We start from the raw sequence: 25,890 nt of genomic DNA on the forward strand, positions 1-25,890 counted from the left end.
ATATTTAATAAAATTCCTGGAAATATGATAAAGTCTCACGCGTGAGAAGCACCTATCTAGCAATTTGAAATGTAAACTAAAGATTACGGAGAGCTGTTTCAAACAATGTACTGTCCCTTCCACAATCTCCTATCTGACATCCAAGCGCGAAAGACTGTGTAATCCCTGTCCAAGATTTGGAGACTGGTGTCTCTACTTTACAGTTGATCATAAACCACCACTCCTTATTCTTCCCAGAAGAAAAAAAATCAATGTGTGGATTATCCTCTCTCCCAATCTGTATGCACAGATAATCCTCTCATTTTCTAGATTCACCGCTGTATCACACGCACATAACAAAGAGCTCACGCGTTGAAATCATAGGCCACGGTGGCAAAACCTACCTCAGCAGCTCTTGAGATGACAGGCTGTCTGGTTAGGTGATGTGTGACATTTATGTGTGTCGTGTGCATGAACGCTGTAATGAGTCAGTGCGTAAGGTGCCTTAGAGGATCAAGAGAGCAAAACCTTTGAAGCTGAGGGGATGTGAGGGAAGAGATTTGAAACGGGAGATTGCAAAAAGGTGATGTGAAGCACCCATCAATATCTTCTCTCCATGCACACAGGCTGAAAGATGTCATTCTTTTGGTTGAGAAACATTGTGTGTGACAAAAAAGAAGAGAGAGTTGTAATGTCAATGTTACGCTAGATTTAACTTACTGGGGAGTAAGTACTTAGCAGAAAAGAACATAATGGTTATATAAGTGCAGTGTATTTTTAATGCATTGTAGACAAAAGAGTAGGTATTGATTCTGAGCCCCAAGCTAAGATTTTATTATTGTCTTGTCAGATGCTCTCAATGAGATTTCGAGCAATGACTGGAACATCTAAAGTGATTGTTTACAGAACAGAACAGAACCGGTCTCAATACCCCGAGGCTTTTAAAAGTTCATAAAGAATCTTGCAAATCCTCCGTCTGCTGCAAATGAAGTTTTGTGCAATTAGAGTTTATCCCCTCGTTCCCGTGTAACTGTTATCCATTCGTTCATTTCAGGCGATCTGCTGACTCACCGCTTTTGTCTACAAAAGCAGACGGCACTTTTTAATTTTCTTGCCGGGGTTTTTTCAGAAACACTTTCTGAGTGCTAACCCACGGTGGAATTGTTCATTGAAGGACAAATGGTCTATTTGTGCAGCATTAAAAATAAATGATCTTTTTCTTCTTCTAGAAACCCCCTCACACACCATTAAATGCCCGGAGGACAGACCTTACGCTCACATACTCTCTCATGTCTCTCGGCTATTTTTTAAACATTAAGCAGCCTGCTGCGCTTTTTATAGGAACATAGACATGACTAGGCTTGGGCTTCTTTAGATCTGACTGTATCCTTTCTCAGCTGCACCCCCACTCCCTTAACTGCGGGCTATGAAATATGGATTATCTGCAAGCTCATATCTGCAAGGCTCTATAGCTTGAAATCCACCTCGGGAACATGATGTCTAAGGGGGATTCCCTGCAAATTCTGTACTGAATCTCGAGTGAAACTGTTCAAGAATGTCCTCTTGACACTTCTGACTAATATTTGCCTCTCTATCTCCTTATCTCTTTTCAATATCTGACTCTCATATACAGACTTGATAGGTTTAGCTTTATGTTTGAAAGCTGGTCGGCATCTTTTCTTCTGTGACTGTTGGCGATGCATTCTGTCTAGGTGCAGAAAGCATCCTTTACAAATTTTGAGAAAACCGTGGTTTAATGTGTAAAGCGCTCAAGGTTCGGCTTGTTAGCATGTCCTGTTAGTCCCTGCTGAAAAATACAGCAATTCTTCCAAAGGCATCTTTTGCCAATTAGGTCCTCCGCCACACACAAGCAACTGCTTTAAAATCAAAAACAAATTGCTAAAACATATCACTTGTCCGAATCACACTGAAAGTACTACACTCACACCTGAAAAAATACTGAAACCATCAAATTATTGATAAAGTAGCCTATATGAATACACAATGGCAAATAGTTCCAATTTTGCTGAAATCGACAGATCTTCCCACATTCACGGATACCATGTGCACCAGTGGCGGTTCTACCCCGTGCTGACCAAATAAAAAATTATAAATTCATTTTGAGTTTACACGCGAGCGCAAAAAGCGGAACTAATGCGACGCAACGTTCTACACGGGCAAATTAGAGCAGCGCACCCAACCCGAACTCGTTACCAATCTCCCAATGTTGAGAATGTGTATGCAGGTTTGGGCACTGGTAAGGACTCTAGCTGACTTGACATTGGGACACTGTTCACTTGGGCTGCGTCCGAAACCGCATACTGTATAGTAGGTACTGAATTAGATGAAGTACCTACTTACTTTCCGTTAAAACAGTAGGTACTGTATAGTATGAATCCTGGTAGTATGAATGAGATTCGGACGTACTACATCCGCCATCTTGCTACATCACGTGACATACATCGTCATCACGTCATGTCATTTCAGCGCGAAAACAGCCGCGTGCCTCTTCTTCTGCGTTGGATAACTCCTCGTCCGGGGCATCATGGGATAGTGAAGCGTCCATCGTATGCACACTGCAAAATCTAACCGGAAGTAGTAGGTCATCTGGGTACTTTTCGCATACTGTTTTTCGAATACTATGTATTCGGACATACTACTCGCCTCGCCTACTGCTTTTCGCGTACTATATAGTATGTAGTAGGCGGTTTCGGACGCAGCATTGTTCTCCTGTGACGTGGCTGCGTGTTGTGATCATTCACAGCTGTTACTCATCACCAACCGGCAAAACCAACATCTCGCTAACTTTTTAAAGTTTACATATTGTAAAAAGCGCTTGTAATTATGCTCTTACATATACGTGCATAAATTGGAGGAATATAATTAAATGTTACATATACAAATGTTTATATTTTAAAATAAATATTATTTTAAATACTGATTAGATTGTGGTCCCTAACCGTCTAGCAATGTGTGTTTAAAATGTAAACTAAAACAAACGATTGTCTTTATAAAAGTGTACATTTCATAAAGTTTATTGAGTAGGCTCGCATGATTTTCGGTGGGGGTCTTTAGAAAAGAGCCAAGCTCCCCTTTTGCACCTGCACTCACTCTTGTATTAAATAAATATTTATATGATTGTAAAGTAAAATAAAGTTTACGGGGCAGTTTCCCAGAAAGGGATTAGACTAGTCCTAGACTAAAATAAATGTAAGAGCTGTCCAAACTGAAAACAACTTGCAATGCCAATATGCCATATCTTAAAATACACCAGTGCCCTTTGTTTTGCTTCAAAATGCACACAAGTAATGTATTTAGTAAGGCATGTTTGTTAAAACTAGTTATATTCCCTAATTAAACTAAGGCCTAGTCCTCTATTAAACTAATTCCTGTAACCAACCCTATAATCTTTAAATATAATTTCTTGCCATTTTTTTATGTGCCCCTCTGGTAAAACACTGGCCCCTCCTTGGCCCCCCTAGTGAAATTTGTCTAGAACCGCCACTGATGTGCACCTAAACGTCACTTCTTACTTTCCTTCCTTTTTTATTGAACCAAGGACAGTTGTAGTCGTTGATTTGCATAGCTCTCTAGGAAAGGTTTAGTTGCTCTTAAAGATTTAGTGACTGAGGATTTTATGGTTTGTAAAATATACAGTATTGTTCCTCAGGACAGGGAGCATGGCCAGGCTGTGTGTTTTTGAAAGATGTGAACCCGTCTGCTTTGGGTGACACCTCAGCAGTACACGTCAACCTTAAGGCATGCACATTTTACCCTGGCAGATAATATAAAGCCTCTCTAATGAAACACTCTTACTGCCTGCAGGAAGGGTTCAACAGCACCTTTAATTGCTTCTGCATTGCTCTCAAATGAAAGAACATCACTGCTGGAGGTAAAGTCACGGGTGACCTATAGTGGACAATTTTTAAACGGGGGGATGCCACTAAGACAAAACGCAGGTTGAATTTAAAGGGCACATATTATGCAAAATCCACTTTTACAAGGTGTTTGGACATACAGTAAGGGCATATTGCACCACGATAGCATGTGTTATAAGGCAGTGGCTCAGTGGTTCATGTAGGTTGTCTAAAAACCGGAAGGTTGGTGTTTCAATCCCCGGCTCCACCTGACCAAGTGTCGAGGTGTCCTTGAGCAAGAAACCTGACCCCCGCTGCTCCTGACGAACTGGATGGCGCCTTGCATGGCTGACACTGCCGTCGGTGTATGAATGAATGAGTGAATGGGTGAATGTGAGACAAAACTTGTAAAGCACTTTGGACGGCCATAGGTCTGTTAAAAGCACTATATAAATGCCGTCCATTTACCATTTATTGCTTGGGCTAGATTGCTGTCTGGATGTTTTCTGTGTCGCCCATCACTGTGTGATTTCCGCTGCCATTTGCTCTGATTTCTGATTTCACTCGTACTGATGGTGCGAAAGCAACCGGTGAAATGGTACTAGGGAATATTTAGTTCGGAAAATCGCCCCAGTACTTGTTCTGGTAATTAGTACCCAAATTAAGTGGTGCGAAAGGCCCTATAAATGTAGCCTGGTCCAACCAGACTCTCGTACATTCATTTAATTTCTACAGAGAGTCTGACCACGCTCCATTGCAAAGCGTTACTTTCGTTAAAGGGATAGTTCGGCCAAAAACGATATTAAACCCATGATTTACTCACCCCCAAGCTGTCCGAGTTGCATATGTCCATCGTTTTTCAGACAAACACATTTTCGGATATTTTAGAAAATATTTTAGATCTTTCTGTTCATTAAATGTAATGTTACGGGGTCCAGCAATAGTCCACGACCTTCAAGTCCAAAAAAGTGCGTCCATCCTTCACAAATTAAATCCAAACGGCTCCAGGATGATAAAGAAAGGTCTTCTGTGGGTAATCCGTGCGGTGTTGTTGTAGAAATATCCATATTTAAAATGTTATTAACGTTATAAACTACCTTCCGGTAGCGCCGCCATTTTGGAGTGATGCGCATTCAGGATGAGAGCTTACGCAGCGTACAGAGTTTCTCTGCTGCTGCTCTGTGCCCCCGCCCTCCGAATTTGTCATACGTCACTAAGAAAAGTGCGTACACTACGCTAATACTCTCTCCTGAGTCTAAGATGGCGGCGCTACCGGAAGGTAGTTTATAACGTTAATAAAGTTTTAAATATGGATATTTCTACAACAACACCGCACGGATTACCCTCAGAAGACCTTTGTTTATCATCCTGGAGCCGTTTGGATTTAATTTGTGAAGGATGGACGCACTTTTTTGGACTTGAAGGTCGTGGACTATTGCTGGACCCCGTAACATTACATTTAATGAACAGAAAGATCTAAAATATTTTCTAAAATATCCGAAAATGTGTTTGTCTGAAAAACGATGGACATATGCAACTCGGACAGCTTGGGGGTGAGTAAATCATGGGTTTAATATCGTTTTTGGCCGAACTATCCCTTTAAGGAGCGTCCTCTGTTGAAGTTTAAAACTATTGGATCTGCCCAGAGTGACTCAGGATCTGCCATAGGCAACCGCTAACGTGTGGTCGTGACGTATATCATGCGCCGAAACTGTCCGGAAACAACAAGTCTGAATGATCAGACCAACAAAACTTAGCAAACATTGTTTTTGCTCCGGCTTTAACTTCTGTATATTCGGCAGTTTTGCAACAACGGACCGAATAGCTTTTCTCACGTCTTTCTCCGCTGCCATTACTGAACTTCAACTCAAACTGACGCACAACCTCAACGTCATCGTTCTTAGCCACCCCCTTCTGTTCGCTGATTGGACCTGCAGATTTTTGCAGGAGAAAACGAAACTCTACACAGAAGTCCAAAACGTAGTACTGAAGCGAAATGAAAATTAAGCGGAGGTAGGAGGGCGGAGCCAGGCTACTATAAATGTGTGTTGACAGTCTGTGAACACAACGACCCTACAATGAAAAAATCCCCCATTAAACCAATGAGCGCTCTCATTAGACATGCTGTTTTGATTCTTTTGTTAATGTGACATCACTAAAACAAAGCCCCAGCCCACGGCCACTGACTGACTGGTTAATTTTACCCATAAGCTTTTCTTAATGTGTTTGTTAGCACATTGTAGTGCTAATGCGACCAAATTTACTATTGTCACAAACTGCATTCACAGGAATCAGGATCTATTTTTTTTAAAAGATAAATTTTTTTAAATCGAAAGCACTTACTATCAGTTGGTAAGAGAGAAAGGAGCTGTAGCTCATTTGCATTTAAAAGTACAACCAATGAAACAACGCTTTTTTGCTCCCACCCAAAGAGAGGCATTTTGGACATGATATAATAAATAATCTGTGGGGTATTTTGAGCTGAAACTTCACAGACACTTTCTAGGCACACCTGAGACTTTTATTACATCTTGTAATATGCGCCCTTTAAACCTGCCTCCATCACAACAACAAAAGCTTGATGTGTCTATACCTGTATCAGTGGTTCTCAAACAGGGGGCCGCGAGATGGTGCCAGGGGGCCCCAGTTTTATGACATTTTATAAAATACATTCATTTATCATGAATTCTGTGTAATTCAACCTAAAAAATAATAAGCCAACTAACCAACAGCACTAGGTATAATTTAATATGTTTTGTTTAGTTAAAATATTACATTTTAGAACTGTTTTTGTCATAAATGTTCTTTCGGGGGGGGGGGGCTGCGAAAGAATGCACTGTACACAAGGGGGCCCGCACGCTGAAAAAGTTTGAGAACCACTGGTCTATATCACAAAAACACTGATCTATAGCCTGTTTTTTATAAAAATGTAAGCATACCAAAAGAGATACTTAAGCAAGAGGGCTGAGTTTACTTTGATGAGCCTATGAAACAGAAATTACTATTTTATTTGTTTTTATTCAACTATATTTCCACACATCCAGTGAAAACAATCAATGGTTTTGGATTTAAGTGTAAATAACTATAATAGCCACTTTGATATAAACAATGCTAAATAAAATCCCATATAATATCTATATAAAATTGTGTATTGCGACGAAGGGGCACTTGAAGGGATCTTTGTCATAAAATACCAATAATTATTGTATTTGCCTTAAAAAGAAATAATCCCAACCTATAACAGAAGAAAAGGCATTTGGTCACAATTCATTAATCCAAAAACAAGAATGACATGCTAATCTTTCCGTGACAAAGTGTTGACGTAAAACACTCATCTGTTGATTGATTCTGGAATATTACGGATCTTCTTGCTGAGCTGGCAGCAATCATCTCAGACTCATTTACTCTGACTAACAGGAACCGACACATCTGCACAACGAATATGTGTGCAGTCAACCGCAGCTTGATCTGAGCTACAGTGTGTTTGTGCAGAGATGAAATTTATTGTAACAACATGTGTAATTACTTTCCTCTCTTTCCTATCTCTCTTTGTCTCTCTCTCTCTCTCTCTCTCTCTCTCTCTCTCGTGTATCTGTCACCAAGCATCCGTTTAGAGAGTCTCAAATATTTCTCTCTTTCTGTGTCTCTGGCTCACAGCATCACTCTCGGCTTCATGTAACTGTTACCGCGTAAAACGTTGCATTAGCGTAATAGTTTTGCAAGTTACATTTTTAGATAGAGCTGTAATGACGCGGCAAACAGCTTATGATGAATGAGAAATACGAGGCTGTGAGGATCAAACGAGAGTTATGGTTTAATTGCTCCCTGTGCCATTGTTCATTGCTCTATGTACAGTATGAATTAGTCAATTCTGCATTAGTGCTGCAACTAGTGCAGGGCTATTCAACTTCAGTCCTGGTGTTGGAATTAAACTTTACTGACATACCGTCTAATCTGCTGCTGGAAACAGCAGAGTGCATGTTCAATCTCAAATGCCATACAGATGGGTACCATAGATTAATCTGACATACTGGCATGGCACCAGCAAGCACATCACAAGTCGCTCTCCTCCTCCTCCTCCTCACTTGTTCTTCTCCTCCCATCAATCTCTCTATCAATTCCATTAGCAGATTTTTGCTTTTATGCAGTATTCTAATCTGATCTCTCCTGCTCTCCAAGATCATTTGGGATGAAGAAAAGTAAAAAATAATTATTCTGATCAAGCTGTAAGTGTCCCTAAACCGACAGGGCTGAATTACAAAAGTGGTCTTGTGAATTCATAAATTCGTGAATTCAAATTAGACACTTATAAAATACACCTTACAAGATTCATGTGAGATTGTGTTGGAGTTTAGAGCAGTGGTTCTCAAATATTTTTTACATCAGTGACATTTTATTTGCCTCAAAATGCACACAAGTAATGGTTTAGTAAGACATGTTTGTTTAAACTAGTTTTATTTCTTAATTCAACTAAGGCCTAGTCCTGGTTTAAGATAATCCCTGTCCGAGAAATCACCCATAAATTATACAATGTAGTGTTGTTGGTTAGTAGCCTTATTTTTCTGAGGCTTATTTACTCAGGATTTAGTATAAATTGATTTATTTGATAAAATGTCATAAAACCCCCTGTTTGAGAACCACTGGTTTAGAGTAATCCCTTATTTATCTTATCTCTATATTTCACTCTCTGTCTTTTCTTTCCTTCTGCTTCTATGAGCTCTGTCCCCTGCTGTTTGACTCTTACCTGTTTGTGTGCGTGGTCATATGAGTTGATGTGGTTGTCAAACTCCTGATGTTTATGGTACTGCTTGTCACATAGTTCGCAATAGAAATTAGCCTTTAAATCCCCCAGGGCTTTTGCAATGGTTTTCTCTTTTTCAACGTAGTCCTAGAGAGAGACAAAAAGAGAGAGACAAAGACAGATAGCATTAGTTAAGCAAGTTTGTGTAGACTGAATTTAAATTTACCCAAACTAAGTTTGACTTTCACAGTCCTTTTCTAAGAATGATTATAATCTTACTGATTAAATTATTTAAAAGTACAAAAGGTAGGAAATTAGTACGGGCTGCATGCATAAAAATGCATTTAACTAAATGAGCAGAGTTTTATTCACAATACACTGCTGGAATGTGCCTTATCATAACTTGAATAAAGCATCCAGACTCTCCTCAACAGTGAAAAAAACTGTGATAAAAATGAAACAACCGCACTGAAAGAACTGAATCTTTAATAGGCTAATATTAAAACTATTGAGCCATCATCCTTATGAGAGAATATTACTATAGCTGAGTTACTATGACAACGGGGTCATGGATTCATATTAGTGACTGATGAATTCTGGAAAGATAATATTGACATTCTAGCAAAAAGAAAAATATTACTGATCTGGCCATGTTTACTTAATTAACACTCTTTTTGTGCAATATAAATTTCTTCAGTTAATTATATAAAAAAAATTATGACTATCCACAGGTACTTGTAAGACATTCAAATTAAGGTTTCAGCATAAAGATTCAAAACATGTGCATAGGCATTAAACACACACAAAAACACAAAAAAACACAGTGTTTGCAACTATTACATTTCCTCAGAGATGAGATTGATGGATCACTACATAAAATTTACTATTACACGCACGCACGCACGCACGCACACACACACACACACACACACACACACACACACACACACTCCCCCTATGTCAATTCTTGCTTTGTTGCAAACTTCACATCAAATTTAGCTATAACTTCAAAGGCTTCTGCTATTAATTCAGTATCAAAAGTCTGCTTATACAGACCTTAGGGACTTACATCAACCATACAAACACATTGTGCTGACTGCAACAGTAAACACACACTCACTTAAGCACGCACACACAAAATATCAACATTTATCTCAGGAAAACAAAGGGAAAAGGTCTCTGTCCAACAGCACTTTAAGACTACACCTCCCCCCTCCTTATGCATCTAAATTATTACTCATCTATGAAAGACACACATTTGTCCTTGACATAATAGTTTTTAAACTGAGCTAATGATATTTTATATCCCATTCTTTTAAACCAAACCCTAGGATCCTTTAGTCATTTTTATGTTTTTACTAATTTTAAGTACAATCAAATTGCCTTCACAAGTAATTTTAATGTACTATTTTAAATTTTGACCAGTGGCGAGTTTCTGTAACTTGTAAAAATAAACAAACCATTTTGGGGTGGTTTCCCGAACAGAGATGAATTGTCAAAATAATACTTTATATATAATAATTAATAAAATAATTATTGTTAAAATATCTTGTGCCTCCTAAACACCACTCCTGCTTCGCTGTGAGTGAGATATAAACCAGGTGATGTGATGCATTTATTGGGCCTATCAGGGAATCTATTGTACTTATGTCTTACAGTGGCAATGTCCATAACATAACATAGACAACATTTTGCAAAAGATTGCCTGCGGACTCCTCAGTGGCTACACATGGTCTCTGAAAGAAAATATATGGTTTAAAAAACAATAAATGCCAGGGATGTGCTGTCAGGCCCTTCAAACCATTCAGAGACATATATATTATGAATTAATAACATACAAACTTACAGAATAGAATAAAATACCTAAAATAGCATCCGGTTGGGGATGACAGTCTAAAGATCTGTAACCACAAAGTCTCAGAAAATCTCTGACCAATCAAATTGATTCATTTCACTATGTGATACACACCATTTCCACCATACAAAAAAAGAGGTTATGAAGTGTACACAAAAAACACAAAGTAATACACAAGCAAAGTTTTCCTGCAGCTATGTTTGAGTTGGCCGTACAGAATGGATAACCTGCATAAACTGCATGTGGCTGGGATCCGTACACCCATTACATAGTGCCCAGCATCCCTAAAGACATTCAATCTAGCACATACACACAGAAACAATCATCAACTCTCAAATTATACGGACCCCCAGGGCTTTACAGCTGACTCCCAAAACGCCTCACATGCCCCCAACCGCACGTAACACTAAAAATAGGGTACTCACAGATGTGTGGTGGAGTGAAACCATAGAGTGAGAGAGCTCAGAAGAGTCGCTTTTTACATCTGTCATTTTAACATGCGCCCCGTCCCTAAGACTCAAAACAACAGATGTTAACTCTTAATTGCTTTTGGATGCATTTTGCATCAAAATGAATTACACGTGCTCTGGACTCACTTGCCATCCACACCATTCAAACCTGGTCGTAGGGTTGCAGAACACTGGCAGAGAGATCTCATAAACACATTTCCTCTCTCCTTTACGAGCGCCTTCAATGTGCGTTATATTTAGAGATAGCTGGTGCATGTGGTGGACATTTTTATCCAAAGTGACTTCAGAATGTAATCAAAGTACATTTTATCATGCTCAACCCTTCAAGGATGTACGTACGGAGTTAGACATTGCTACCCATCTGTATTAGCTCAACAAGTTCACCGACATTGTTTACATTCATCAGCAAGGGATGAAATCTTATCAAATAATTAAAGCGTAAAGCTGCCTCAAGTTTTCATTAGGCAGTCAATGGATTAATTATTAGTGGCTGAAGCCGTTTAAGGCCATGAGATATCAGCGTGTTAACACAGCTCAAGCGTATACAAGCCTATGTATTACTTTCTTTGCACTGCTGGCTTCATTGACAGGATCTGAACTGAAGGAGGTTGGGTATCTCCACCCGATAGATTCAGCAAGCGGTCTTCATCATTTATTTGATTACCAGCTGAACTCCACGCACGCAATCAATGTCTAACGCATTAAAGCAGACGTGTTTTCATTTGCATGGGAAGCGCGCGTGTTTGCATGTTAAGCTATTTCTTCTGCTTTGCCTGGTGCTAAATCCATTTCAAATGCAACTGTTTTGCAAGAGCACACGCAAGCAAATTGACTGAGCATTTGTAGGTTATCTCCTTAATGCGGCCGTCTAGGGAGCCACAAACACTCTCCCTTTTAAATTTGAGCAATTTGGAGGTACAATCTGAAGCATTAGGTTTCCTTTTTTCAAACACTTGACATTTCTCTCTCGTTGCATTCAAATGGCACACTGGAAAAGGAATGTAATGGTGCTTGCCATGTCCTCTTTCAATTGACAAGCATTTACAAATTGACTTTCAATGAGTTTTAATGAAAAACAGATCAGTATGCTGGGTAAATGAGAGGCTATTGGACGTACACAACACGAACACACCGGACTAATTAATTTGAAACGAAAAGCCGAGAGCAATGTGCGCTGACAGCTTTTGTGATTCTGTATAAGTGCCACACTGAAAAGTGTCTTTTATCTTTATTTCAGAAATTATATAACTGTTAACTGTTACCAATCAAAGATTTCGAAAAAAAACTCGTATAGAAATAAATAAAAGAAGCTGTCAAAAGCTATATTCTTATGAATTGTATCATGTGGTCCAGCACCTCTTGGACAGCCACAGGTTGTATCAGCATGTAACCCGTCTATCTGTGGAGTGTGCATAAGAGGCGGACTTCACGCTGGCGCTATCGTTCTCAGAAATCTCTTCACGGCCACTCAAGAGTGAGGTGCTATTTTCATTTCTGAAACCTGAAAAGGTTTCAGCTCTGTTTTCCATTCTAGTCAAATAGCCGTTTATAATATTGCTCCATGTGCACAATCTTAGACCAGAAGATCTTTCTAACATTACTATAAAATACACCTGTAAGAATGTCATCCACAGGGGTCGGCTATATTGATCACTAAGTGCCCGAAATAAAGACACAACGAATACTGGCTTTGAATGTGTGATGGGGAAAAGTGGAGGTGGATGGAAGTGAGGCTGAATATCTAATTGTTGTGTCACGGGCTAAATGGGGGAAGGAGGGGAGTTCAAAGCTCCATGTTTCAGCTTTTGTACAAGAAGTGAATAAAGTGACATCCACATGCAGAAAATAGTTACTTAGATCCCCCACCTTTTCCAGGGAATGTGAATTGAGGCAGAGATGGTACTCTGTACACTGTCAGAAGAAATGGTCACTGCGGCAATAACCATTTATTTCTAACAGTGTGTGTGTGTGTGTGTGTGTGTGTGTGTGTGTGTGTGTGTGTGTGTGTGTGTGTGTGTGTGTGTGTGTGTGTGTGAGAAAGAGAGAGAGAGAGTGAGAGAGAGAGAGAGAGAGAGAGAGAGAGAGAGAGAGAGAGAGAGAGACGCCTCTCTGTCCGCTCACTGACCTTAACAGCACTCACATACAGGACATTAAGCACAGGTTGACTGTAAACAGAATGCCAGTTCACACAAACAATTTCTCCATCAAACGCCTGAACTACAAAAAATGACCAAAGTTTATAGAGCACCTTCAATTGAACAGTTCACCAAAAAAACGGACCCATCCTCATGTTGTTCCAAACTCGTATGCTGTTTGTTGTATTAGCTGAACACGAAGAGAAAATGTGAAACTTCATTATTTAACTCTTGCTGTACAACAGTTCATATTAACACAACACCAAAAGCAGTTCATGAAGCTCATGAATTTTGTGCTATATTTTACATCTTTATGCTGCCTTATTTTTGAACATTGACAAAATTCACTGCAGCAGTCATTACAATACAGTCTCACTTGTGCTGATGGCTGTGTAAAAAAGTCCTCTGATATCTTCGGTCCAACACAGCTTACTGTTTCAATAAAACAGTCAGTTAATACTGCAGGGGCATTACATTTATACCATTTTCAATATTAGTAGTTAAAGGATTAGTCAATTTTCTTAAAAAAATCCAGATAATTTACTCACCACCATGTCATCCAAAATGTTGATGTCTTTCTTTGTTTAGTGGAGAAGAAATTATGTTTTTTGAGGAAAACATTCCAGAATTTTTCTAATTTTAATGGAATTTAATGGACCCCAACACTTAACAGTTTAAATGCACTATAAAATTGCAGTTTCAAAGGACTCTAAATGATCCCAAACGAGACATAAGGGTCTTATCTAGCGAAACGATTCTCATTTTTGACAAGAAAAATAAAAAATAGGCACTTTTAAACCACAACTTCTCGTCTATCTCCAGTCCTGTGACGCGCCAGTGCGACCTCACGTAATTGCGTAAAGCAATTAAAAAAAAATCCTGGAATGTTTTCCTTAAAAAACATAATTTCTTCTCGACTGAACAAACAAAGACATCAACATTTAGTATGACATGGTGGTGAGTTAATTATCTGATTTTTAAAAAAAAACTGACTAATCCTTTAATAAACAATAGTCCCTTTTTCTTTCTCCTAACACATTCTAATCTCTCTTTCTCTAGACATTATTATTTTTGCTTTTTGAAATCTTTTTTTCTTGTTACATTTATGAAAAAAGAAACATTTCCACGAGCCTTTAAGTTTTATCCTTCGCCTATGTGTGAATATTCAAAAAAAAGACATTAAGATATTTTTAATGAGAATGCTGACATCCCTTGACAAGAAAATGTCACATCGATTATGCTTGTCAAAGAACATGTGAAAAAATGTTTCAGTAAAGCAAGCAAAGTCGCACTTAATGACTAATACTTCAAAAATATCCCTTACAAGGCCAAACTGGTTATTCACAGAGAATGCAGTAAATGTATGTGCGCGTGGCAGTTAATCAAACTGTTCACACAGCGAGAGAAATAAGAGATCTGAATTTCTACCCCCACAGTGAGATTGGTGCATGTAGATCAAGAAAAACTTCTCTCTAATGGATGTCCACTCGCCAGCTCTCCCACTGTTAAAACCACGGGAACTTATTTCATCCCCTCCACCAAAACTCTCTCTTCCAGTTCATAGCGACACCCCGTTGGCATCATCCTCCACTTTGGACGCCCTCAGAAGTAGGGCAGCTCAAACTGAGAGCCACACGCTCCTTTCAGATTGTTATGAATGTTAGCTCACATTTTCATGCATTGAAATGTATAAAGGCAGGGCTAAATGTAGGCTTTTCTTTCTGCCATTCCAGCATCTAGCGTATGACTATTATCATGGAGAACCAGTTAATACTACACAAATGTAATGCTACACATGTAGGGGGAAGGGCAATTTGACATCTCCAATTTACCTAAACTGCATGTTTTAGGACTGTGGGAGGAAACCAGAGTACCATATTTTCCGGACTATAAAGTCACACTTTTTTCATAGCTTGCCGAGTTCTGGAACTTATAGTCAGGTGCGACTTATACGTCAAAATTATTTCATAAGAACCAAGAGAAACCATTGCCGTCTGTAGCCGCGAGTGTCCGCTCAATGCGGCTCCGGTATTTATGTAATTCAATGGATTCAGTGATGTGGAATGACTTCGGGACCTTTTTGAAATTGATTTGGCTTGTCGTGTTAATTTAACCCATTCAGCCTCTCAGGTATGTTCTGTATGCAATTGTGTATCGTGTAAATAACCGTTTATGTTACTTTAACTTGTACGGACACTTATTCACCATGCTGTTCTGTGTTATTGTTTAGTTGAATAACTGGCCTTTCCAGATTAAGAGTGTTTTCACATATGTTGGTGCGCACCGTGGTGCGGCCTCGTGACAACGGTCAGCGCTGTCATTGGTCTCTGACAGCTCTGGTCTCTGACAGCTATTACCGTCTCATGACCACCCCCACGTTTCCATGACAACCAGCCTGACAGGGAGAGCGCAGCTATCAAGATGTACAATGATAAACGATGCACGTCTTTGCAAAGTTTCTTTGCTTTAACGCGAAATTGCGTAGCTGTTCTATTAAAGCCTTTCTCACGGAGCCGTTTGCAAAAAAGCCCATAATGTCACTATTTGTGTGTGGAGGACAGCTATGCATTTATAGAATCATCAGCTCAAACGTCCAGGAGACAGCGAATCTCTGCAACGGACCAGGATTGGCTTGTTTGTTGTCAACCCACAATATAACACCCAGCTCACGTCACGACGGAAGCCCAGTGGCTCAAACATGTGGAGAACTTCCTGTATTTGGTTCGGCCCGAGGTCCAGCAGTGTTCACACCACAGGTGGGTCGCCCCAGAGTTCAGCGACAGCCGCTCCGAGACCACCTGTTTAGAGCGGTCTCGGAGCGGCCGTTTAGTGCGCACCCGAGTGCGGCTGTTTTTTTCACACTGACCCAAACAAACCGTACTCGGGGCAACACGTCATTTGGGCTGACCTAAACAGTGTATATGTGAAAGCACCCTAAATGTCTGTTCTTCGGTTTGGATTTCGTGAAATAATTTTCTAAATAAACGTAACGTGTAGTCCAGTGCAACTTGTATATGTTTTTTCCTCTTCAAAACACATTTATGACTGATGTGACTTATACTCCGGAGCGACTCATGTCCAGAAAAAACAGTACACAGAATTAACTTAACTAGCGGGGGCTTGAGTCGGGGACCTTCTTGCTATGAGGCAACAGTGCTATATACTAAGTCACTGTGTCGCCCCTAAGTTAAGGCTTAACAAAAATAAAATCACTACACGAAAACATCTAACATTTGAACAAATGAGAACAATCCAACTTTAAAGTTGTGTTTTTCCCCTTTCCTTTGACCATGTCTCCTCTTGCCTAGGGCTCCAAACAAATTGGTGCGTGACGCTTCCAGGCGCTTTAATCGATACAACAACACAAGAACTAAGGCAGCACTTCTGATCTGTATGCTGCACTTTTGCCGCAAGATCATAACACAGCAAAACATTCTCTAAAACCTTGAATGGCTTGAATCAAGGCTACATCGCTGAAGTTTCTACGCAAGCGTGTCTGAAGGGCAACGTTGTGAGATTCCTTCCAACCCGTGTGGTGCTGTTTGTGTGTGTGTTCTCGGCTGCGGACTACGAATTTCAATCATTTTCCTTCTTTCTTTTGCTGTCCGTACAAACATCCAGAACAGAGAGAGGGGCACTGTTCCAGCGAAGCAGACACACGGAGAGACAGAGAGAGAGAGAGAGAGAGAGAGGGATCCCTGTGGGTCTCAAATTAAATTCCTATCATGTCAGGGCAGGAACAGGATTCAATAGTGTTTATTGGCATCTCTTGACCGGAGGGAAATTAAATTCCACTGGCTTGTTTCATCATGGGCAGCAGGTTTGGCCCTCTGCTCTCTTTTTCTCCCTCTCTTTCATTGGCTTTGGGTTAAGTGGTGAGGGCCCAGAATTGCCCCTAATTTCCCTGGTAATTTGCCTCTCTGTGAGTTTCTGTTGTTCTGTGTGTGTGCACGTATACGTTTGGGTAGCTAAAACCGGTAATAGCCTTCATGCGACAATTGCCAAAATAAAATAACATTACCATCACCATAGGTGGTTTTACAATTAAAACAAAAAAGTCATTATCTTCAGACCAGACCAAAACGTGGAGCCGGTCGACTAGATTTATTCTCCACAGCTTACTGTCATTTCTCCAGAACCTGATGCAATCTTGTCCTGAAAACCGAGACTGCGGCTGAGCGGACGATTTGTACGCCGCCATCTATAACAAAGCTTTTCAGAAAGAGGATTGAACAGTGCAAGCATGAGGAGACGGAAAGATGTAACGTCAGGAAGAGAAATGATAAAAATGGGAAGCACAAAGAAAACAGGTCAGAGCTGTGGTGAAGTGAATGCCACACATTTTGACAGGAAACAAGTTTGAGTCATATTTCGCTGTAATATTTACGTATTCATTTGTTAATTTTTGTCTTTAAAAAGAAAACAAAAGTAATAGTTCACACAAATTCTAGACTGTGAGGCCGGAAAGAATTATGTGTTTAATTTCGGTCTGTTCCTCACACAAAGGTTACGCCAGAGCTTGGAATAGGGCAAGCAAGTCGTGTAATATTTTATTTTATAGAGTTTCTTTGAGCTAGACGGCCCTGTACTGTGTGCTGTGAGTGCAATATATCCAGTAGACTTTCTAATGTATTAATGCACCAGAATCACAGTGATATATGTAGAAAGAGAAGAAGAGAGAGATGGGAGAAAGTAGCAAGCCAAAGAGAGACAGAATGTGTTTAAGTAAGATGTAGTGGAGCGACTGGCCCACATGCCCGGATCTGTGATGTACTTACTGAATGGCTTGCAAAGGCACGACCATCTGGCCCCAGCTACAGGCAGACTGATGACTACTGCACTAACATACACCCAGATGGGCTTCACAGGCCAGCACCCGGCCAGCACTCACACACACAAATAGATCTGTCTTGAAATGAATCAAGCTCGCACAGATATTCCGAAACGCATAAAATTACAGCATAAACACAAAATATAGAAATAAACTCGCACGTAAACACCTCCAGATGTTTCTAACTATAGCTGAGGGTCTATGTGTTTAGGCCAAATCCTTTGCTGAGGAAAAACCGAGAACCAGGAAATGAGCCAATTATTCACCAGCTTAATCTGCCTCACAGGGGCGGCACAGTGTGTCTGCGTGTGTGTACGTGTGTGTGTATACAAGCTCGTAGAAGTTTGAATTTCTCTTTTACTGATCATATCAGAAACACACACATACACAAATCACAAAAATGACTTTAGCTCGATTCTCAAAGGCAAGTTCACATATATAAATCAGATGAAAAATGTACAATTATAGCAAACTCATGCATTTGGCCACAGATCAACACACAACTGGTGCAGACGGGAGTCGAGAGCATCACAGAGCATTTGTAAGAGAAGCCAGATGGCGGTGGCTGATTTCAGCGAACCACATGACCTTCTGTACACGCTCTGTCATCTCACGCCGGACCTTTCAATGGAGACGATAACCCCGGAGCACTGATCTTGTTCACTTTACCTGCTGTTAGTAATTAAAAGTGGTCATGTGAAAATGAGGCTTCCTAAAATAATCGAAATAATTAAGACTAATTGATGCTAAACTAGACCCTGGGCCGATCGTGCTAATGTCCCTTATGCTGGTGTGATCCCCACAAGACCCACTGAGCAGTCTAAAACATATACCAAGCCAGAGTAGTTTGAAAAGGGTCGTGCATAAATCTGCCTAATATGAGAGTAACAGAAAATTTAGAGAGAAAAATGAGAAACGTGTCAGAATCATAAATGAGAACAAAGCATGAAAATCAATGTCTGAGTGTGAACAGGGAGTTTATAGACAAACTCAGCAGGTCTATCCATCCTGAATACAAACTCTGTCATCCGTTGTTATAAGTGATGTCTAGCTGTCAAGCCTAACCTGTATGATAAAGACGATCCCTGCTGCCTAAATGCTTGATGTTCTGTGTCATACTATATTTGACTACTAATTCCTCTAGTTCTGTCTTTTCACTACAGGGGTTTCATATCTTTTGTTGGTTAATATAATATGCTTAATACTCATCTCTCATTGGCTGAGGTAGTTTTCCTATGCTGATCTCTCTGTGGCTAAAGGTCTTATTAATGATATTTTTTGCGGCTGATCTTTATATTGCTGATGAAACTCAATAAATAAACACAGTATATTACAACCGAAGAATAAATCACAATCATGCATGCAGACAAACACACACACACACACTTCAACCTGTGTGTATTATGAATCAGGGGATATGAGAATGTATCCCGACTCATTTATCATATGAATTACTGTATCTGCCCCCCCTTATGATCATTCTAAACAAGAAGATAAACCAACCAGCAGTGATGACAGGAATCAGGCCAACAGATTAAATCCGGCCCAAATGATTAAGTTATTGGGCTGCTCTACCTGTTAACAGACGGAATAGGACCTGCCATCATCAAAAGGGTTATTACTCACCTAAAATAAAATCAGCTGGATTCCTTGCCTCCCTGCCTCTTTCTCCCGCTGCCTTTCTCTCGTTCCATCTCCGCATGTATCGGATCACAATGTGTGGCCCTAATTAATAGGAATTCTGATTAATTTCTTGGTCCTGCTGTGTATGAGATTTTTTTATAATTATGTAGATGAAAGAATACGGGCATCGGCAATGATTCTAGTTGAATATATTTTGAGAAGAAAGGAAACTAACTTTCTACATAAATGAAACCTTATCGAATGAGCTACAAATATTAGTTGTTTTTCAGGCTGTGAATCATCTGAGCTGTCAGATATCTTTTTGTGGTTTCTCCGCGGTGAGAACTAAGAGCTGAGCCTCAGGCAAATGCTGCCCCAAAGGAGAAGAGCCAAATCTGGGTTAACTTTTTCTGCCCCTCTCTTCCTGTCAAAACAAATCACAGAATTTAGAATCAAGACGCAATTTTCATGGCTGAGGCATTACGTGGCTGAGTACCGATACCATATCTTTAGAAATGGAGCTCAAACGGCCTGCAATGTTCTCAGTATGAATTAAACCAATTGGAAATGTTTATTTTATATTTCACTGAAACCAAAAGACGGTGAGAGAACCTATTAAACATATCAGTGGGCCCTATTTCTATTTGTGAGTGAGAAAACAAACGCGGATCAAGAATGGAAAAGAAACACAATACAACAATACCATTCCTAAAACTCAACACAAAGGAAGATATTTAGAATAATGTTTGTAATCAAACAGAGCTGGGGCACCATTCACTTCCATGGAAGAATATTTTCCTACTGTGGAAGTCAATGGTGCCCTTGATCTTCCTTATTACAGAATTCTAATTTTTTAGTAGAGCCGGACCAATAAAGGATTTTGAAGGCCGATACCGATACAAATGTTTGTTGGTTTTAAAATCCAATATATCGGCAGATATTTTTTATTTCAGAAATGCACAACTAAACATTAATAGATTTCCCTAACATAAGTTATTTGTAGTTTTTTATGAGTTTTAACTAAAATAATATGATAATGCATTTAAAAAAAAGAAACTTGTTTCTTTTATTGTCACAACAGAACAGAGGAACATCAAAATATATTAAAGTACTGATAAATAAAATGTATAAAAATACAAACTTAAGATATGAAACATAAACACAAAAATCAAATCAAAGTTACCAGTTTTAAAAGACTTCATAAATAAAACTTTGAATAGGACTGGAGACAAATTCTGTTAAGTTCTGATAAATAAAAATAGCAACAGCAAAATATAAATTGCTGATCACTTGACTCAGGCAGTGGCTAGACGCCTAAATCTGGACCCCTCCAGCAGCTACTGGTTCAGAGCGCTCTGTCAAAAACACCAAGGCCGTTTCTCAATATGCGTTCTTGTCTGTACTTGTGTTCTTGTGGACTTGTGAAACATCATCAGTCGCGGACCAAGTACTATTCCAAATCAAAGTTCGCATCAAGCCCAATTTCACATAAAATCCCCGGATGTGTTCTTGATTCACCCATTTTATCGAGGATGCATCAGAGGAGACTTGTGTGGACTTATGATAGCGAAGTGCGGACTTATGATAGCGAATGCATTTTTGCATCAGGAGTTCGTTCTTCCGAGTCTGAACTTGCAAATTCGAACTACGAAGGACACAAGTCCGAGTTTGGCGTACTTGGTATTGAGAAACTGCTCAACAGTGAGGAAATCTAATGATGGCTGTTTCGTCCATATTTTATTTTTTTTAAATATTCATTTATCGGCCATTATGAATGCCGAAACCGATAGTTTGGAAAATGCCGATATATTGGTCGGGCTCTATTTTTTAGCAAACTACAATTTTAAGTGCTGTGTTGTGGAGCCAACTAAAAATAAATATTAAAAGTTATAAAAGCATTGTAGTTGAATTAACTTGCAGTCTTAAATCTGACTTTTTAATACTGCACCCCCCTATTTAATTCACTTCACAAGAAAACATCATTATATCAGTGTTTATCTATGCACCAACTAAATGTCAATCTAAGGCAATGGTTGTGCTAAAAACAATAATTATTATTATAGTCACACAAACAAACTGGGTTGTAAATAGTTTGGTGCAAAGGGTTTGTTAACAACCGTGTAATATCCCTAGAGGCATGCCTTTAATAGTATATAAAACAATGAAATGTGCCAACATTAGGCTGAAATGGCTTTACTAACACCCAAGCTTCAGCTCTGTGCTACACATCACTTCATCTAAACAGCCAACATCCCTTTCTTTACACTATAAGACATGACTTTTATATAAATACACATCATGTATTACAGGGGACATTTCACAAGACTTTATAAGATGTCAAATACATTTTTGGTGTCCCCAAAGTACGTAAATGAAGTTTAAGCTCAAAATATCATAATGATTTATTTTAACATGTTTAAAAATGCCACTTTGTAGGTGTGAGCAAAAATGTGCTGTTTTGTGTGTTGCCTTTTAAATGCAAATGAGCTGATCTCTGCACTACATGGCAGTGCTGTGGATAGTACGGATTAAGGGGTGGTATTATCCCCTTCTGACATCACCAGGGGAGTCAAATTGAGAATGGTTTACCAAAACTAAGTTACTGGGTTGATCTTTTTCACATTTTGTAGGTTGATAAAAGCACTGGGGACCCAATTATAGCACTTAAAAATAAAAAAGTCAGATTTTCATGATATTTCCCCACTTAAAGGGATAGTTCACCAAAAAATTCTGTCATCATTTACTCACTCTTATTTTGTTACAAACCTGTATAATTTTCATTGTTTTGATGAACACAAATGAAGATATTTTGAGTAATGTTTGTAACCAAACCGAGCATGAACCCTATTCACTTACATAGTAGGTATAAAGAAGACTATGGAAGTGAATGAGGCTCATGAACGCTTTGGTTACAAATATTCCTCAAAATATCTTTTTTTGTGTTAGTCAGAAAAAAGAAATATATAGAGGTTTGTAACAACATGAGAGTAAATGATGACAAAATTTTCATTTTTTGGGGGGTGAACTATATATTATCAAAATATTATTAAATATTATCTGTATCTATTGATTAATCATTTACTGCGCGATGTATGGAAATACAATAGATTGTAATACCTTATTTATTTTTGTCATATATTTTTTACACATTTTTAAATTGTTCAGATGCTGGTTAGATTTAGATAATTTTATTAAGGTGGCTTTGAATAATCAAATAGATAAAAAACTCTTTAAATGTTTAATAAAGAACCTTATCAAAGTTAATAAACCTCATTAATGACAATTACACAAGTTCTTGAATGTGCAACTGTGATATTTGTTCATCACTCTTGTTTTATTTTATCATGCAGCTTAATGTACTTTACTTAATGTTTGTTTGAAGATGTGTCAAGATGTTTGCGTGAGCGTGCCTTGTAGGTTCCTGTACAAATGAAACCTTTCAGGTCTAATTACTTTGGTTGGAGTAAAATGGTAATTTGCATGCTGGAGCTGTCATGTGCACTCTGACACCGAGAGTATGCTCGGCTCTTTAAGTGCTTTAGCATAATACACGTGGCAGCTGGACAGGAAATGGAACCTGATTGGCAGAAGCGTTGTACAAACATTCTCATTCCACAAACATGCATTTATTCTGATGCCTCCCTTTAACATTCATTTGCTGGATGATGTTTGATATTTTCTGTGGCTTTCCTATTCAATTATATAAAATATTCTCTCCATATGGCTCTGATTCAAGCAACTAATAATTTCAAGCATCTGATAATGCCATAACAAATAGTTATTCTAAACATTTTGAAACATATAGTTATGGTCCTGGTTGATAATTGTATATATTGTAATTGTATATAATTGTATATATTGATAATTGAGTTTAATTGATAATATATATATGAATAACTATTTTTTATGAACTTATCAGTTTTATAAAAAATATACCCACACCAACAGGGTTCCTAGCTTTTAGACCTTGGACTAAATATTTACTGTGACTGGGCCCTGGACTTCCTCTCAGGCAGACCTCAGGTAGTGAGAGTGGTCTAGGTTACATTCACTAATATGAGTACAGGATTCGCAAATGGTTATGGCTTGATTCCTCTGCTCTTCTCCCTTTATACACATGACTTGTGTGTCCTCCCACAGTTCCACTACACTGCAGGTTGTATATTTATAACTGTGTATGTGGCAAATAAAATCTTGAAATCTATCCTGTTTGTTTCTTACACTTTAAATAATACATTTGAACCTTTAAGGCTGCTCTACAGTATGTTCAAAGAATAATTCTTCACTACACGGTCTATGATTGTTCCCCTTCAATCTCTTATCAAATTATGTTCTTATTTCTAAGCATTTTTCAGCACTGCATAGATAATAAAACAGATCAGCACCATGGACAGCTCCACTATGCCTAAGTTAAAGGGATAGTTCATCAGATAAAAATAAATTTTGTTATGATTTAATCATCCCCATGTTGTTATAAACCCGTTTTTATTTTGTATTTGAAAATAATTTAATAAATGGTGGTAAACACACAGTTGACGGTACCATTTACCTCCATAGTAGGTAAAACAAATACTGTTGAAGTCAATGGGTACCATCAACTGTGTGCTTACCATAATTTATAAATTTTTTGGATTTTAGAATAAAAAAAAAACTCATACAGGTTTCAAAACAACATGAGGGTAGGTAAATGATAACAGAGTTTTTGATTTTTAGGGGAACTATCCCTTTGAGGGCCATTCATACTAACTATTTCAATGCTGGAGGTCGCCTATTGCATCTACTGCTGTTTGCCCTAATGACAATGAACAACTTGGTAGCTACTGAACATCTGCTTACAACCCAGAGTTTGTTTGCTGATAAAATTATGATGTCTTTTTTAATTACAACAATAAAACTTGTCAAGACATTTAGCATTCTGTAGGGAAAAGAGTTTGTATAAAATTGCAGCATTACATGATGCATTATATCATAAACAAGATAGACGAATTTCAGTGCATAAATCAACTCTCTCTCACATTTTGTTTTTATTATGTCCACGTATGTGGGCTGAGATCAACTATATAGAGAGAAATTGTACAGTTACTGTAAACTTTTCCCCTTTTGCCTTCCCTCAGCTTCAGTATCTGACAGGAGGCGGATGACATGAGCTCCACTGTCTACAGACCCACTTGTAGTCACTGTTCATTTGCATTAGTTTAAAGTTAGCTCAACTTGACGCATCGGCAAAGAATTGTTAATGGTCAAATGTTGCTTCTCTTACCTCATGCCCTCTCATCTCAAACCGGCATTGTTATTTAAACTGAAAGCAATTTACAGTGACCAAATGTCTTTTAATAAGAACCTGGAGACTTGTTTGACCAACCCTTTAAATAAAATGCATACAGATACAGTGCATTTGGACAAAGCTTATTATTTGTATATGAAGAGCAAAAAGTGCTTCTAAGATGTTTTCTTGTAAATAAATATTCTTGTATCAGACTTTTAATAGATTTTGCCAACAATACGTTATATTTCTGAATGGTTTGAGGTCAGGTTTACGTGGATTTGAAGCTAAAGTACTTTGGTGAACGTATAATACTAGGGGTGCACCGAAATTTCGGTCGCCGAAAATTTCGGCCGAAAATGGCATTATCGGTTTCGGGCCGAAATAAAAAATCCAGCTGAAAATGTAAACCGAAAATGAATGTCAACCGCGCCCCTCCCATCTGTGCGCTAGCGCTTGGGTTTCACTCACGGTGATCAGTCCAGTCGTCACCCACCCCTCCCCTTCGTGCTCAAGCAGGTTTCACTCACGGTCGAGCTGTTTGCACGCGTCTGCAAAGATTAAGCATGTCTTGATGTGTAAACTTTAGAGAGAGTCGCGCTAATGTGTCTCATACTGTAATCCATTAACATACATTTGGCGAATAAAGCAATGAAACACAACGTAACGTTTTTATGTGGAGCGACTGTTGCGCTGTTTGGGATTCACCCTCGGTCTCTGTATGTGCATGCGTTTAAGTGCCCTCGGTAGTGCACATAAGAGAGAAACGCGTTTAAAAAAAAAACAAGCAAACATAAAATCTCGCTGTTATTGACAGGGCACATATAAACAAAATTCTCTCCACAGTATTCTTTTTCTAATAAAAACATTTGTTTATGTCTTAAGAGTATGTATAGATTACAGTCAGATTAACCTACTTAAATCTGTGTCATTAATGTTAATCAAACAACACGTGACAAAGAGACAAATAGCTCTAAAAAGAATAATATTTAATTAATTGTGTTATGATTCATTTAATTTGATTTCTGTACCTAATGCTAATTTCAGACCTTATTAATGTACAACTTTGTTCTCTTTTATAAATGTTTGCAATTTCTTGCAAATTTCTTATTGTTTAATAGATTTTTCCCACCTGC

General features: G+C 38.7%; 1 protein-coding gene across 1 annotated transcript in view; it reads right to left on the reverse strand.

Annotated features, from left to right (window-relative positions):
• Positions 1 to 25,890, reverse strand: part of znf804b (zinc finger protein 804B) — a 108,143-nt gene that overhangs the window by 16,998 nt on the left and 65,255 nt on the right. The window contains exon 2 of the mRNA XM_065245500.2: positions 8,581 to 8,724. Coding sequence (XP_065101572.2) covers positions 8,581 to 8,724 — 144 coding nt within the window. The remainder of the gene's footprint in view (positions 1 to 8,580; positions 8,725 to 25,890) is intronic.

Source organism: Paramisgurnus dabryanus, chromosome 13 (assembly GCF_030506205.2).
Source record: "Paramisgurnus dabryanus chromosome 13, PD_genome_1.1, whole genome shotgun sequence".
NCBI classification, from domain to species: domain Eukaryota; kingdom Metazoa; phylum Chordata; class Actinopteri; order Cypriniformes; family Cobitidae; genus Paramisgurnus; species Paramisgurnus dabryanus.